Source organism: Colletes gigas, unplaced genomic scaffold, assembly GCF_013123115.1.
Source record: "Colletes gigas isolate AHSC1104 unplaced genomic scaffold, ASM1312311v1 Colletes_gigas_Sc00050, whole genome shotgun sequence".
Taxonomy (NCBI): Eukaryota; Metazoa; Arthropoda; class Insecta; order Hymenoptera; family Colletidae; genus Colletes; species Colletes gigas.
The window spans coordinates 256,252-271,782 of record NW_025106679.1 but is presented as its reverse complement, the minus strand read 5'-3'; the positions used below and the strand labels follow the sequence as shown (position 1 = coordinate 271,782).

Sequence of the window (15,531 nt, the reverse complement as noted above, 5' to 3'; positions counted from 1 at the left end):
ATTTAACTATAAGAGATTTGAATTTCAAATCAAAGTTTATTATTGACTAACATAGTTAAAAAACTGCTACTTCAATCTCTTCTGTTTTTGAGAATTTAATTACATTTTTTGGTACATATGTATACCAATGAGAAATCTTTTTTATCCCATCTATATAATAATTATATTATTTTTATTTTATAATATAATAATGTTGTATTTGTGTTTTTATTTTAAAAAGCTTACAATACTTGACGAAAATATCGACAAAAGTATAGTTTAAATCAGATTATATAAAATAAAATCTAAATAAAATCATTACTTTTACTAAAAGTCGCAGATGATATTAAATATATGCAACCACGTACACATGGCATAAGAATGAGAAATAACAAAAATAGAATCTTAATTTTTATTTCGTTCGTCATAAAATTCTAGCTTAGACGTGGATGGATGGTGAAGTTTTGAAATTTAGTATCAAAGATGGAAGTCTCATCACGATTGTTCGCCTTTGGAAGAAGAAAATAAAAATACAAAAAATAGGGCATGCGTTGCAGAAAGAACTTTCGACAATTAAAATTGATCAATTTTGCTAACAAATCTTTGATTACAGTGTAATCTCTTTGCACGAGAACATTTCATTATGGAACTGAACTAATAAGTTATTATTTATGCGAATAATGGTCAAGTAAAGATGAATAAAATATTCAAATAACAAATAACAAACAAAAGTAATAAATAATCTTTTTTTTTAAATGAAAGAAAATAATATGAACACCTGTATTTTGAACCTTCTACTTCAACTTATTAAGCATTCTGGACGATTGAAATAGACATTTTGATATTCAGTTGTCAAGAAATAGATGGACATTTTATATTAGTACATAATTTTTAAACTTCTTTCCCCGGGTCTTTCGTGTCCTTTATATGTCAGAATGCACCTCCCTCCCTTTTAAAGACTGTCCAACTGAAAAGGTTATATTTTATTAATATTAAGGTTATTATTTTATACTTCAGCCACTAATAATGATGAAATTGCGTTACATAAAAGTAAATATTTGGAATACTTTATTACAGGTTTCATTGCTAGATTGCACATGGTTGAGGGGGTTAAGAATAACATTTGTTATACTTTAAATAAAATTAATTTCTTTATTATGATAACGTTATCAGTTATCGAAGAACTTGAAATTGTTTTTTCTTTGCAAGTTCTTGAGAACGCGAAGGAATACTTAAAAGATCACAACGCAGATTATTTTCAACCTATGTTAAGGAATCTTAACATCATGGGGTTTACGATGCGGACGTGACTTCTCCGCTATTTTTGATGATTAGAATTTCGAGACATTTAGCAAATTGCATTACGGTCATTAAAGGAGTCTCCAAACTCCACTCGGGACTTGGAGGAATCCTTGAAGCTCTTCTTAAACTCAATAGCGATCGACGTATCGTAAACCTACGTTGGCGCATAGCTGTGGAGCACCGAGGGTTGGAGTCATTAACGGCTTTCGCAAAATTATTACAAAAATGCAGCGTTTTCGCTCACCCCTGCATGGCCTATCTGGACATTAAGCAGCAGAGTGACGACTTTGAGAATTGGCCTGACCAATTCTCTCACCGATGCTCATCTCCGTCACCTTGGTAGGGGCAACGGAGTTTAGATTAAGGGCAGCATAATAAGTTAGCGATACATAGTCTCCGCACAAATACCGGATTCGTGCGTAATACAAGGTATACATAATCGCGGTGCGTGTTTATTTAATTGCATAGTGGTTAGTGCCTGAAAGGATTATTTGTGGACACTTGCGGACACTGTGGACAATCGTGGGGCGTGTATAATCACGAGTGGGTAATTTTTGTTCACAACATTGTGTATTGGAACTGGCATTCACCCTTTCTCTGTGAAAATCTCGTCGGGCGAGTTTTGATATGCCCTTCTGGATTTTCATAAGACAGGTTGAATCTTATTCAACGTAAGGTGTTCGCATTTCCATAAGTGGACAAAAATCTAAGGCTGTCGATAATGTCGGTAAGTAGAATTTTTCATGCTGCGTGGGAACCACTAGCACTGGCCTGCCGCAACCGTCCGCGCGAACGCAGCTGTTTAGCGGGTTGTCATTCTACAGGCGGAACTTTAAATGTTAATAACTATGCAACGAAGCCTCCATCAACAAATTAGTATTCTTGATTTTCGTCTTATTTTGGCCTCTACTATCGCTCATTAAAATTTTGACTACAGATGGCCGAACACCCGTTTAAGAGCAACGGATTCATCGTCCAAGAAGCATCAATCTTTCATCATTAATTGGTTGTCCCAATCATATTTTGGGTGGTCCTTCGAGAGAACGGCACATGGCATTTCGACTTTCCAATATATTTCGTTACTTTATTTTTATTTGTAAGAGTTTTATTTCTGTCACTATAGAAAGATTCAATTAAAAATGAAATAGAATTTTGCTGAATAGTGATCCTGACCCCTTTTCCCCTCCATAAACACTAAAAAGAGGAAATCCCACTGTTCTATTTACTTTTCATTTGTCGAAAGTTTTTAAGGTTATTTGAATGTCAACTTTATTTTGTTTAATTAAAGTCTATGTTTCTACTTACGGATTTATATTTTATAGAGGAAATAAAAAAACATTTGTATAGAACATTTTTTATCAAACTTTGTTGAAAAAAACAAGAGAATAAAAAATTTCTTATTTTGTTGCTTCCAAAGCAGAGGACGAAAAATTAAGCCATAAGAATCAAATTTCCTTATGTTTTTTGGTGACCACGTAATAATCACAAAATTTTACGTGACTTGCTATACAAAATGAATCACATAATGGTTTTACATGATCATCATAACACGTTTTCAAACTGCTCTCTATTTTGTGCTTAGCAATAATACAATCTATTGTAAAATTCACTTGTTACCTTTTATACAGGGTATTTCACCTAACTTGACCACCTTAAATATATCGCTTATTTTGTATGATAGAAAAAAATGTCAAGGGGAGAAAGTATTCTGTTCGAAGGCGCCAATACGGTGATGGATCGAATTTTTTTTTCAAGGTCATTTTTTTCGAGATTTCAAGGTCATCGTATTTTTTTTAAATGGGACCACATATTTTCGCTACAACAGTCTTATAGCTTATAAAAAGACGAATCCAACGATGTGCGATATGTTGACCTTCACGTGACCTTTAGCGAAGGAATTATGAAATGTTTGTCAGTAACTTCAGTACGCGTTCGGAGACGGTAAATGAAGGAATTTCAATTTCATTGAAACAGTCTTAAATTAAATGTTTATTTTAGAAGGTGTTCAAAATGTGCACCATAAACCTGGATACATTTTTGGAGGCGGTAAATAAATTCTTGCTGAACATTTTTCAGTTGTTCTACAGTAATTGATCTACATGCATGTAGAATCCTTTGTCGCATGTTTTCTGCTGTTGTGGGAATATCATTGTAAACTGTATTTTTTAGGTGCCCCCCACAGAAAGAAATCAAGTGGCGTAAGATCCGGCGATCATAAAATCATTTCCACTTTTTCTGCTGTAGTGTACATGACCCGCTTCGGTCATTCCCCTCTTACAATAATAATGCTTGTAAACATACTTCAACCGTTGAAAGGAGAATATGAATATCTATTTATAAGCACCAGAAACAATTACACGGTACACTGTTTCAATGAAATTGAAATTCCTTCATTTACCGTCTCCGAACGCGTACTGAAGTTACTGACAAACATTTCATAATTCCTTCGCTAAAGGTCACGTGAAGGTCAACATATCGCACATCGTTGGATTCGTCTTTTTATAAGCTATAAGACTGTTGTAGCGAAAATATGTGGTCCCATTTAAAAAAAATACGATGACCTTGAAATCTCGAAAAAATGACCTTGAAAAAAAATTCGATTCATCACCGTATTGGCGCCTTCGAACAGAATACTTTCTCCCCTTGACTTTTTTTTCTATCATACAAAATAAGCGATATATTTAAGGTGGTCAAGTTAGGTGAAATACCCTGTATATTCTAATGACAACAAATCAGAAAATCTTGGTAGTTTTGGTGAATTATTAATAATTTTACTTCATCATTTTTAGTTGCAAGAAATCCATTTTCTACTTTAGGAGCAGCAGTGAATTTGAAAAAATTTCCATTTTATAAGAATCTATAATTAAAACTATATGTTTCTATTTAAAGAACATAGTTGATTTTTCAGTAACCTTGAAAACGCTCAGCAAATAAAATAGCGCTAAAACCAAAAAAGTTTTGTATTTAAAATTTTTCCTAGAAATGCATTGTTTTTTGAAATATTTAGATGTAAAGTTTTCAAATGAACATCCTGTATATGATGTTATTAACCTATCCTTGTATTGATTTCTTCATTCATCTGTAGTATATTAGTAAACAGCTTTGACGTTATCGTACAATACTTTATATTCCTTTCTTGAACTTTTTCTCTTCATTACTACTATAAAACAATAATGTAAACTACATAATTAATTGAATGTAAGTCTTTAGTTTGTTAGTAAATGTTGGAGGACAACGATATCTGAATGAATGAATGTTTGTGTGTGTGCGATAGAGGTACGCGGAGTGACGTCGAAATTATCGATCCGTGATATTGCGTTTTTGCTTTGATTAATTATTTTGTCATTCATTTCCAGTTCGTTCCGTTTGCATGAAAAAAGAAACTACGTGTTAATTAAAGTTTATATATTACTGCTTACGTTAAAATCCACTGTTATTATATTGTTAATAAATAAAGTTCAACAATAAATAAATAAAAATATTAAGCATAACTGAATTTACTAATATTATAACTTAATATAATATTTAATAATATTTCGTAAACATAAAACTGCTACAAAATGTTCGTTTTTGTACAGCGAGTCTCGAAAATATTCGAACGTTCAGTACTAAAACTTTAAACAATAAAAATATGCATGTTAAACTTAAGTTAAGTATGAACATAATGTTGTAACTATTATAAGACAAGTATCTAGATCATATACACAATATTTTAAATAAATGTGATAATATTTGTAAAAGTTAAACTGATCCATTGGGGATTTCACCCTGGGCATTTGGAGCGGGGACCATGCGGCAAACGTAGGCCCAACACGGCACTGAAATGAAGGTGGTGGGGCACATTTGCCGTTCCAATCTGCTAGAGTATCGCTTACACCTCTCGGTTTTTCCTCAGGTGCCTACCCGAGGTCCCTCGGGCCGGATGGGCTTTTACTACCGGTTTCTTTTGTTCAAAACCGCAAAATCTCGAACTTTGAGGCCATTTTTCGACATTATCCCATCTGATATCGAAGTTAAAAATGGTATCAGTCGATTCGCCTTGGCGAGACCTTTCCAACGGTGTATAGCATATGCTGTACGCTCTTGGGTCAGTAAACCCCTCTAGGACTTAACATTGTCCTTTGTTATTTAAAAAATTCATCTGGAATTACTAGGCGGAGTGCGCTGAAATGATTCTTTCATTTCTGATCTTGTATTACCTTGAAGGCCTTAGTATAGAATACGGTTGAACTTGTCTTGATGTAGGTACGCTTTCAAATAGCATACAAAAAATTTATTTAAAAAATTGAAGGTCACCTACATTTCTTAAAAATTATTGCAAGTATAAAAAATTTGTACACAATATCACGTTAATCATATGAGATACTAAACTTTTTCCTCTTTCATTCTTTTGATACATTTACCAATTCCGAAACAAATGATGGCTAATATTCCCGCGAACACGCTGTACAGCACACTGACATGTATCACATACATCATATAGTCCGGGCATTAACCCCAGTGAACATTTCTGGACAAAGATCGGTATGAAATTAAACAATTTCGGCATAAATTCGAAAAATGTATTAAAATAAAAACAATTTTACAAATATAGAATTTTATCGAATTAAAAATAACCAGAAAGTTAGCTCACAGTATACAATAAGTCTCAAAATCGTAATTGAAGTCGAAGGCCTAACGCAACGTTAATACAAAATAGGGTGTGTATAATTAATACTGTTCGAATACTTTTGTGATGCTGTTTCAGTACATCTTTGCAATAAATGTATCATATATTCTACATACATTGAATTTACTTCACATATATTATACGCAAAATATAATATAATGTACGCATGATTTTTCTGTAACCCTTGTATTATGGTGTCCAGTTAACAGAGATTTGAAGTGTAGGGGTAGGGGTGTCAATTGGTCTTAGAAATACGCGGATTTTCAGTTATGCGGTACGCCAGCGTCCCGAACCCTTGCGTACTTCGAGGAGCAACTGTACTTTCACGAGCCACTGTATAAACACCATCAAAAGGTGTTTGTCTTTAATTATACTGATACTTAATTTCCTTTGAGTCTATCTAGATATCAGAAGTATTTACTCCGCGTAGGAAAAGTATACTCGATTCCATTGATGCATTTTTGCAGCTCAATACAGGCTGTGTTTTCGACGACGAAATGACTCGTTTAAAAAATTAAAATAAATCCCTTTGGAGGATAATGATATATACTTACCAGCAAACGCATTTGAGGGTTTTGTTCGTATTCGACGTGGTAACTTGCTTTTCGAAATTCTGGATTATTCTCTGGTACTTTTTGCTGCAGAGATCCATCATGGGTCCTATCGATTGCAGGCACGGCGTGAGTTTCAGAAATTCTGCAAAAAGAAAATAAACAACCAATGAAGTTGGTGCACTGGCAAAATAATAATTATCTTGCAAAACAGAATATTTAATGAGTACAGTAAATTATTTCAGAAAATATTTCTCTCTTTTATAACACGTTCCGGGACAAGTTTTATATTTAAATATGTTCTAGAGAAAATTGATTAAAACGAAATAGTTGGATTACACGGGATAGAGTGGATTCTCGAAGTTCAAACACAATCTGTTTCAAAAGACAGATGGTTCGATTTCCCAGTTGTTCGAACTTTAAATTAAGTTCTCCTACCTGAAATAATGTGAATTGAATTAATCCGTTTCAGACATTTAAAATTTACTCAATACAAAACATTTTAAGTGCCTATTTCGGAAGGTCGTAGAGATAAATAGTTAAAAAGAAAATAAATTTAATAGTGAAATATTTTTATGAAAAATACTTATCGTAAATCTAATACAGTTCAAAATATGATAGCAAATTTTTACATTTATCGTATGCTTGAATAAGTTGGGCAAGCTACATTATTCTAGTTGAATCGATTGGATATTAATACGAAATTTCATAATTCAGTCATTACATTCATATTTAATACACATATTCAAATAGAAATGGTAAATGTTAAAATCCTCTAAATATCAGAACTTAACTTTCTATTGTCTTTAGTTCGTAAGGTCAACGTTCAGCGCTTATTAATAGTGTAGAAGAAAATTTGATACAACTTTTATTTGATTCAATTATAAGAAGCGTTGAAGGTACTATTTTTTACTGAAGTTCAAGGTTTCCGGATAGACGCGACATCCATCTGGAAATCTTGAACTCGAGTATAAACTTAGGCCACGAAAGCCTTAAGGGGCCTTAATTCTACTTTGTAGGCAAGAAAAAAGATGATTCTTTGTGATTTTTTTTTGCGGGCTATTAAAGCATATACATATATTTAACTACATTTACGAATTTTTGCAACGCATAATATCTATTGAATACGCAGTTTTTGTTGATCAACGAACAACTGTTTTTACGTACAGCGCCCGTGACTGCGTAAGTAATATTTTGCGAACAAGTTATCCGAAATCCGAAAACCGAAGATATTCTTAATGTAGATAAGTTTGGTTATCGCATAAACTAAGATTTTTTCAAAATAGCGAAAAATGGCACAATGGTAGTTATTTTACGAAAAGGTACTGAATACTTTCATATATTCGGTTGCTTTTTTGTTAATAAAAGAAAAAGTATTGCATATTTCGCAGTTATCCTAGTTCAAAAAAATAGGCAAAAAAGAATAAAGATGCAAAAAAACGTTCCAAAATTATATTTATACATATTTCAGGTTAAAATATTTGTAAAATACTTTTAGAACATTTATAAATAAATATAAAATATTGTAGTTAGAATTTGAAAAAAAATAATGAAGAAAAAAAAATACTAAGTCCAGAAGAGAGACTAGAACCTATGGTAAAAAAACTTCCAGCAGTTCCAATGTCGGATTTTTTAGGATATATGTGCCGAATGGTTGGTTGTTTTTTATTTGTTTCAATTGTTATGCAATTCTGCTTAGTGTAGAAACATTAAATAGTCTACAAAACACTCATATATTGAAGAATGCATAAAAATTCAACGTGTAAGTTACTCTAATACGCAGAAAATGAGGAAAAAGTCGGTTTTTATTTTTTTTCACTGTGGCGCACCAAAATGAAAAATCTGAAAAAAATTGAGAATAATGGTAATAGCAATATCTGTTTACTGTAATAGTATAAAAGTAGTTCCGGACCTCCTTCAATACGTAATCGACATTTTTCGGCATTTTTTGCTGTTTTTTATTTTTCACTACCTGGTTCTTCAATCAAAAAATCTGAAAATCTCCCAAAGTATGTGCCCCGGTACCCGAAATGTCTCTGAATTTGTTTACATTTTTTTACTCAATAGGTCAAGAGAAATTGTACAAAAACATAATTTTCGTTTTCACCCCATTACTACCCCCACGGTCGAGATTTCAAGTTAAAAATTGGCACAAAGAGTTTTTTTGGATAAGCTATCGAATAACCCATCGTTCGTTCAATTCGGTTTGGGGGCACATTTGACCCCCTTATTCGGCTATAACCTTTGATGTTGATATCTTGAATAGTTTTCATGTTATTGTCTATGCAGTGACGAAAAATGTAGTTTCGAAGAAAACAACGTTAAAGTTTTACGTCCAGTTGTTATACCTGCACGTGGTACATTTTAGCAGGCTATAATTTCGTTAGTTTTCCGAATTTCAATTCAATATTTGGTAGATATATTTTCGAGACTACATACTAAAAGAACTGGATGGGATGTCCGTTGGAACAAAATTTTAAGGTGTCGATTTGGACTGACTAGATCAAGATGAAAAGAATAGATCGAATCTCTTGATATTTACGAAATGGAATCTGTTTGTGGGCATGATGAAGAATTTATTACTTTCAAGTACAAGAGAAAAGCTGTAAAACATTACAACAGCATGTAAGATCTGAAAGAATGTTACGTGGTGGACTTTGAATGTGGCAAGTTGAATGTGGAGGCTCTCAAAAAAAGGAAAATAAAATGTATCGCAAAATAAACGTCTAATAAATTCATGGAAGCTTGACTATTAAGAGTAATTATATGCACATGACGTTGATCTACGTCGATGGAGACTGTACAAGGAAAACATAAGAAAAAATTTACCGACATTTAAAGCTGACCGTACATGGATAACAAATTTTAAGTAAAAGTATGGAATAATTGTGTAGTTATTTTGTACTGATTGTAGTTGGTAGCGCTGGAACAGGGATAAGAGGGGGAATACCGGAGTAGAGTGCCCGGTAGTGTGTAATGGCGTTGTGCGGGAACACGTATACAAATACCTATGTACGTTCATTGTTAAAATAAAAATAGATGTGTTGAAATAATAATGAGTTCTTTAGAATTGTTTAGAATGAACCAAACACAATCCCAACAATAATGTCCAGAAAAATAACAAGATTATTCCTTTGAAAGGTTCGTAGACGACTCTCCGATTGCTACTGTGTGCTATTTGTTCCATCATTGAACTTGTGTTTATTCTTTTACTATCCTTCGAAATTAAATGTCACGAAAGGCAATTCGTATTGCCATATTTTCTTTTCGTTTTAGAAAAATTTCTCAAATAATGTTTTCTATATTTTTAGATATCTTTGTTTCAAGCTTCCTAGACTACATCTTCAAATTGTTCTACTGGGTAGGATTGCGTGCTCGATGAAGTCCGCGGAATGAAACAATACATTATGGACTGTTGTTGGCATATTGTATCTGTCTGCATGACAAATGCAATAAGCAATCAAAAAATTGTATTCACGCACATAATGGCGATGTTCTAAACCTACATTTTCTTTCGTCCTAGATATTTTGATACCTGATTAAATCCAATTTATTAAAATCTTTGCATGGTAGTTAGCAGAGATAACACCCTTCAGTTGCAACAGTTGGGGCTCTATTGCGGGATACAAGTGACAAGGTAGCTATACCTGTATTGTTCTAGAGGGTTTGCGATCACTGCAGGGTATAATATGGTTAATTTTTTGGGAATGCAGTCATGGTCAATGGCACTTACTGCTGAAGACATTGAAATTGGCACTGTTCAATAGAAACCACGATTGTGAGTATTCTTATATCGGAATGGGATGGGATATAATAGGAAATTGGGTCGATGGATAAATATTCTATCATATTAATAAGCGTTCGATAAAACAAATAGCCAAATGCGCCAACGATTAATTAATTATTTTTACAATTTTTAATTATAAATTTAATTATAAGACCATACTTTTCTATTAAATCAGATAAAGTTTACCGCGATTTTATGTATACTATCATCGAAATCAACATTATTATCATCTGCAACTTCAAATGGCATAATGATACTGTAAGAATATTCAGAAATTCTGACGTATCAGGCAACCCACTGCACCTTAACCGGCAACTATGACACATATATTCACCGAACTCGAAGTCTGGAAACTTCCTTTACAATGCTCGGAATGATTCAAGATCAGAAAAGGATTGCAGCAGCTGGTTCACACCATTTTATTTTCCACACAGGAATAAACACTTGCACGAATGTCAACTCAATCACAAACAATAATATTCACGACCCACAGAAGGTTCAGACGGTTACCCTGTTCGAGTGTTTATCTCGATCTAATCCAAAAGAGATCAAGTCGCTTCTTGGCTCCCACAAAATTCGTGTTATGTAGTAAATAGATAAGTACAATAACTATTTACGAACACCTTAAATTTATTATCAAATATATATACGTGTTAACAATTATACATACAGGTAACCCTCCTACAACACGGTATATAGGTTCCTAGAAAATGCCGTGTTGTGTGAAACCGTATTGTATGAGACTCAAAGCCAGTACAAAAAGGGGGGTTACGTTCCGAAAACTTATTAAAATCAAATATTTTTTTTTAATTCTACGTAAGCAACTAAATTTTTATGAAAAATATAAATGTATGTATATGATAGTTTAGAATATGCACTCGGTATTTATATACGTGAATGTAGAAGATTAATGACTAATCAAACGACACCCAATTCTCCTTCTCGACTTTGACGCCTCCACCCACTGAGGGTAGATAAAAACGTATGCTGCAAGCAACGAAAATGATCATTGTAAAAATCCTCGCCGTGAAAGGGTATATCGCAATTCACTATATCTGTTTTGTTATTACAGCAGGAAGAATAAACAATTTTATTATTAATCAAGAATCAGTATTTTTATACTTTTCTCGTCGTGACCCAATAATTCCAATATTGCCGCGACTTATTCTTGTTTTTCTATTCTATACACTGTTCTATTCAACATAAAATTGTTTTAAAACCATAAAATATAGTTATTCATTAAAGGGAATACAACAATTCAAAGTATAAATTGCTTTTTCACGCGAATAACACCGAAAATATCGGTTTTTGATTTTTACTTCTACGGCGCACCCTGCCAAAAAATCTGAAAAAATTTAGGAACATAACCAATGACAATATGCAATACAGTAATTATATAAATCTAGTGTATCGAAAACTTCAATACGAAATTGGTATTTTTCCGCGTTTTTAATTTTTCACACCTAGAATTTGGAATCGAAAATCGCAAAAAATTCTCTAACACGTATCTCAATAACCACAATGCACCAGAGTTTTTTCATAATTTTCGTACTTGATTAAATAGGAGAAATAGGCACAAATTCGCTAATCCGAATTTTCCCAATAATTACCCTTCCGAACAAGATAGAGGGTTGAAATTTAGCACAGAATGTTTTTCTCTGATGCTCTATCGATGGATCCATCGTATGTCAAATTTATTTCAAGGGCACATTTGACCCCCTTAATCGGCTATACCCTTTGCAAAAGAAAGTTTAGAACCTCATGAGTTTGTCGCTGTCGGAGACTTTATTTTGTTATTCTAGACGAAATTCAGAAGTATCATGGGTCCAATGAACAAGAACTTGGAGGAATTAACTTCTGTAACTTAGCACAAGCAAAGATTAACTTCACATTTTGATGTGTGAGGCATACACCAAATGTGTTCCACTGGGTTTTGCTAACACGTGCTCTTCAGGATGAAACTGAGCACATTTATTAAATCCAATTTTTATTGACGTATTTTCTTGTTTGGGAAGTGATAAAAGTTTTCTTAAATTTTTTCTTTGATAGCAGTGGGATCTTTCATCGCGACTAATAACTTCGTCAAGCAATGGTACAGAAATATTTCCAATAATTAGTGCCATCGATAAAGAGTGAGATCCTAAATTCCCAATAGTATTATAAATATTAACCGTCTTTAACCTTACAGTGATTACATATCCTCTAAAACAATGGCAGGTATAGCGGTCTTAGTCGCTTATACCGCGCTTGAACAAGGTCCTGGTGCTGCGCTCGCTGAAATTAATTTTCATAGGGCCAATTTTACGTTGCCCATGTTTTTGAAAAACTGTGCATCAAGAAGACAAATGAGGCTATGTTGTCATTGTCTTTTTTTTGCAAATTGTGGCGTTACCTTCCGTGCTTGCCACCAGAGGGGTCGCGTTCTCACAAGCGCTCGACTGACCCCACGGTTGCTACAATATATGTATACATTCCTTGAACGACTTCCCAATATCCCAATCGTTTAAGGCAGGGCCTGCTAGAAAGCCTTACTGACGAGTCCACTAGCAGGCCCGGACGAAACGCGCCCCCTCCTTTCCTTTTCTGCCCTCCTACCATTCTCCTACACGCAGCGAAGTAGTGTCACAAATATATTTTAGTTTTCGCTAAAATCACAATTTAAATAGATAATGGTAACTAATTTCACGCATGACGGATAGTCGTCATGACACAAAATACTGCCATTTCTCCATGACTGATATAATCGTGAAACACAGGTGACTCGAAGAATTTATAGAACTTTGCAATAATTTACAAGATTTTAAGACTTTGTACGAATTTATGAGAATTGCAAGGATTATTACATAAGGACTAAATATAACTGTACGTTAACATAGAACTGAACTAAACTGTGAACAATTTGAACATTGGACAATTTCTGTTAATTTGTTTGTATAGTTATATTATAGAGTTTGTTAATAAATTGTTGTGTTGGTAAATAAATGTTTTTCTATTTGATAAATAATCGGCTTCTCGAACTTTTTGGAAGCCAACACGTATAATTTGCTTTTAAATAACTTTGAAAATAAATTTAAAAAATTCAAAATTTGTATTTTTGTGGTAAACAAGACGATGGTAAGCGGAACATATGCTTTCAGTGATTGTTGTTTTTAGTCAACGCTCGATTGTAGAGTTGCATTCTGTAGCTGTCGACTATAGCTGACGTTCATATCGAAGAGCGTTAAGGACGAAAGGGCTACGTGTACTGTATGCGTACTCCTCGAGACCTGCACCAAAGTGGTATGCATAATCCACACCCTTAATTGGATGGTGCGAGTAATTAAATTGTTGGAATACACTTTAGAATACTGTGTTAAATTATTTATTCACTCAGAATCTAGATGCTACAAGAGTCTTTTCGTTTCGAAAGTACAGGTAGCCCTCCTACAACACGGCATCCTATAACACGGTTTCGCTATAACACGATTCATAAATTGCGAGAACCCTCCTACAACACGGCATCTTATAACACTGTTTCGCTTTAACACGATAAGAAAATTGCGAAAACCTTTGTACAACATTGTACTTCTACAGCACTGGATAACATGATTTTTGCTTAACATATTTAAAAACTAAATTACCTTAAAATAATGACGCAAAGTGGCTTTACATGAAAATATACAGGGTGTTCGGCCACCCCTGGGGAAAATTGTAATGGGCGATTCTAGAGGCCAAAATAGGATGAAAGTAAAAAATACAAATTTGTTGATGGATGCTTCGTTAAAAAGTTATTAACGTTTAAAGTTCAGGGAGTATGTATGTCTATTCACCAAAAATGATTGTAATTGACCACCGCAACCGAAAATAATTTTTCAGAACGATTTGAATCTTTTCAATTTCACCGAAAAATTTAGGCACCTACTCCGTGTCGATTTTTTTTTTAAATTCGTTTTTGATTTTTAGTAATTTTGTTTGACATTATATAGAAAAGTTGTTTAATACTTTTTTGTAGGTACTCATGAGCTCTACTTCAGAAAAAAGTTTCATTGAAATATATTCACTATTGTAGGAGTTATGGCTGTTTGAAGATTGGACCATTTTTATGGGGTTTTTCTAACTTTAGGGGGTCAAGTAACAACTTTTTCAATATTTTTAGAATTTCGACATATTCTTCACTAAAATACGCGTTGTTTGCCGTTTCAAACATTAAAATTCCGCAATCCGTTCAGAAGTTATGACATTTTAAAGATTCGCATTTCTTTAAAGAGGCTGCATTTCTGGACTCACAGTAGATTTGCGGTCAGGAATTTTTTTCTCGGAAGTGCGTAGGATTTCGGGAGTATCTATAATGACCAAAAATAAATGTAATCGACCTCTACAACCGGAAATAATTTTTTTAGAACGATTTAAAAAACTTTTTTTTCGTCGAAAAATTTCAGCACCTACCTAAATTTTTTTTTCGAAAGTGGTTAGGATTTCGGGAGTATGTGTATCCACTAAAAATGATTGTAATTGATTCCCACAATCAAAAATAATTTTTTCAGAATGATTTGAAATTTTTTAATTTAATTTTTTAATAATTTTTTAACGAAGCCTCAGTCAAAAAATTGATATTCTTGATTTTCGTCTTATTTTGACCTCTAGAATCTTCCATTAAAATTTTTCCCAGGAGTGGCCGAACACTCTGTGCAGGGTGTCCCAGCTAAAGTGTGACAGTCGCGATACTGCAATAACTATTGATGATACGGAAAAATTGTTTATATGAAAATTGCAGGATAAAATAGGATCTTTATTCTGGCGTAAACGGAAATTTTATTTATGTTATTAATTTCAAAGATACGATGATGAAGTTTCGTTTTTTAAATGGAACTATATATTTTTTTTGGATCATGCGATAGTGTTTTTCAAGACGAATTCATTAACCTGCGATTTATTTACCCGATTTTCATTAGTTTTCAAGATATAACGCTTGGAAATTTACTGATTTTCGGCGAAGACGTCTCGGCTTGAGTGGCAAGTCATAAAAGCGGCCCTATTGTTGCGCTGTTTGACTTCGCCTGTTGAAACCGATAGCAAGGGTCTACGCTCGGAACGGCAGGCCCGAAGAGTCAGAAACATGAAAAGTATTGTCCATCACGATTTAAGTTTGTCGCATCGAGGATGGTGATGTCGCTAATAATTTGGATGATTGGAACATTCATTTAAATGTTTTAGCTGAATTTTATTATACAACAAATTTATTCTACGTGTCTCCTGCTATTCGA

General features: G+C 33.5%; 1 protein-coding gene across 2 annotated transcripts in view; it reads right to left on the bottom strand.

Moving 5' to 3' along the window:
* Window positions 1-15,531, bottom strand: part of LOC122403362 — a 269,780-nt gene that overhangs the window by 40,059 nt on the left and 214,190 nt on the right. For both annotated transcript variants that reach the window (XM_043406852.1, XM_043406853.1), the window contains exon 4: window positions 6,505-6,646. In XM_043406852.1, the coding sequence (XP_043262787.1) occupies window positions 6,505-6,646 (142 nt within the window). The remainder of the gene's footprint in view (window positions 1-6,504; window positions 6,647-15,531) is intronic.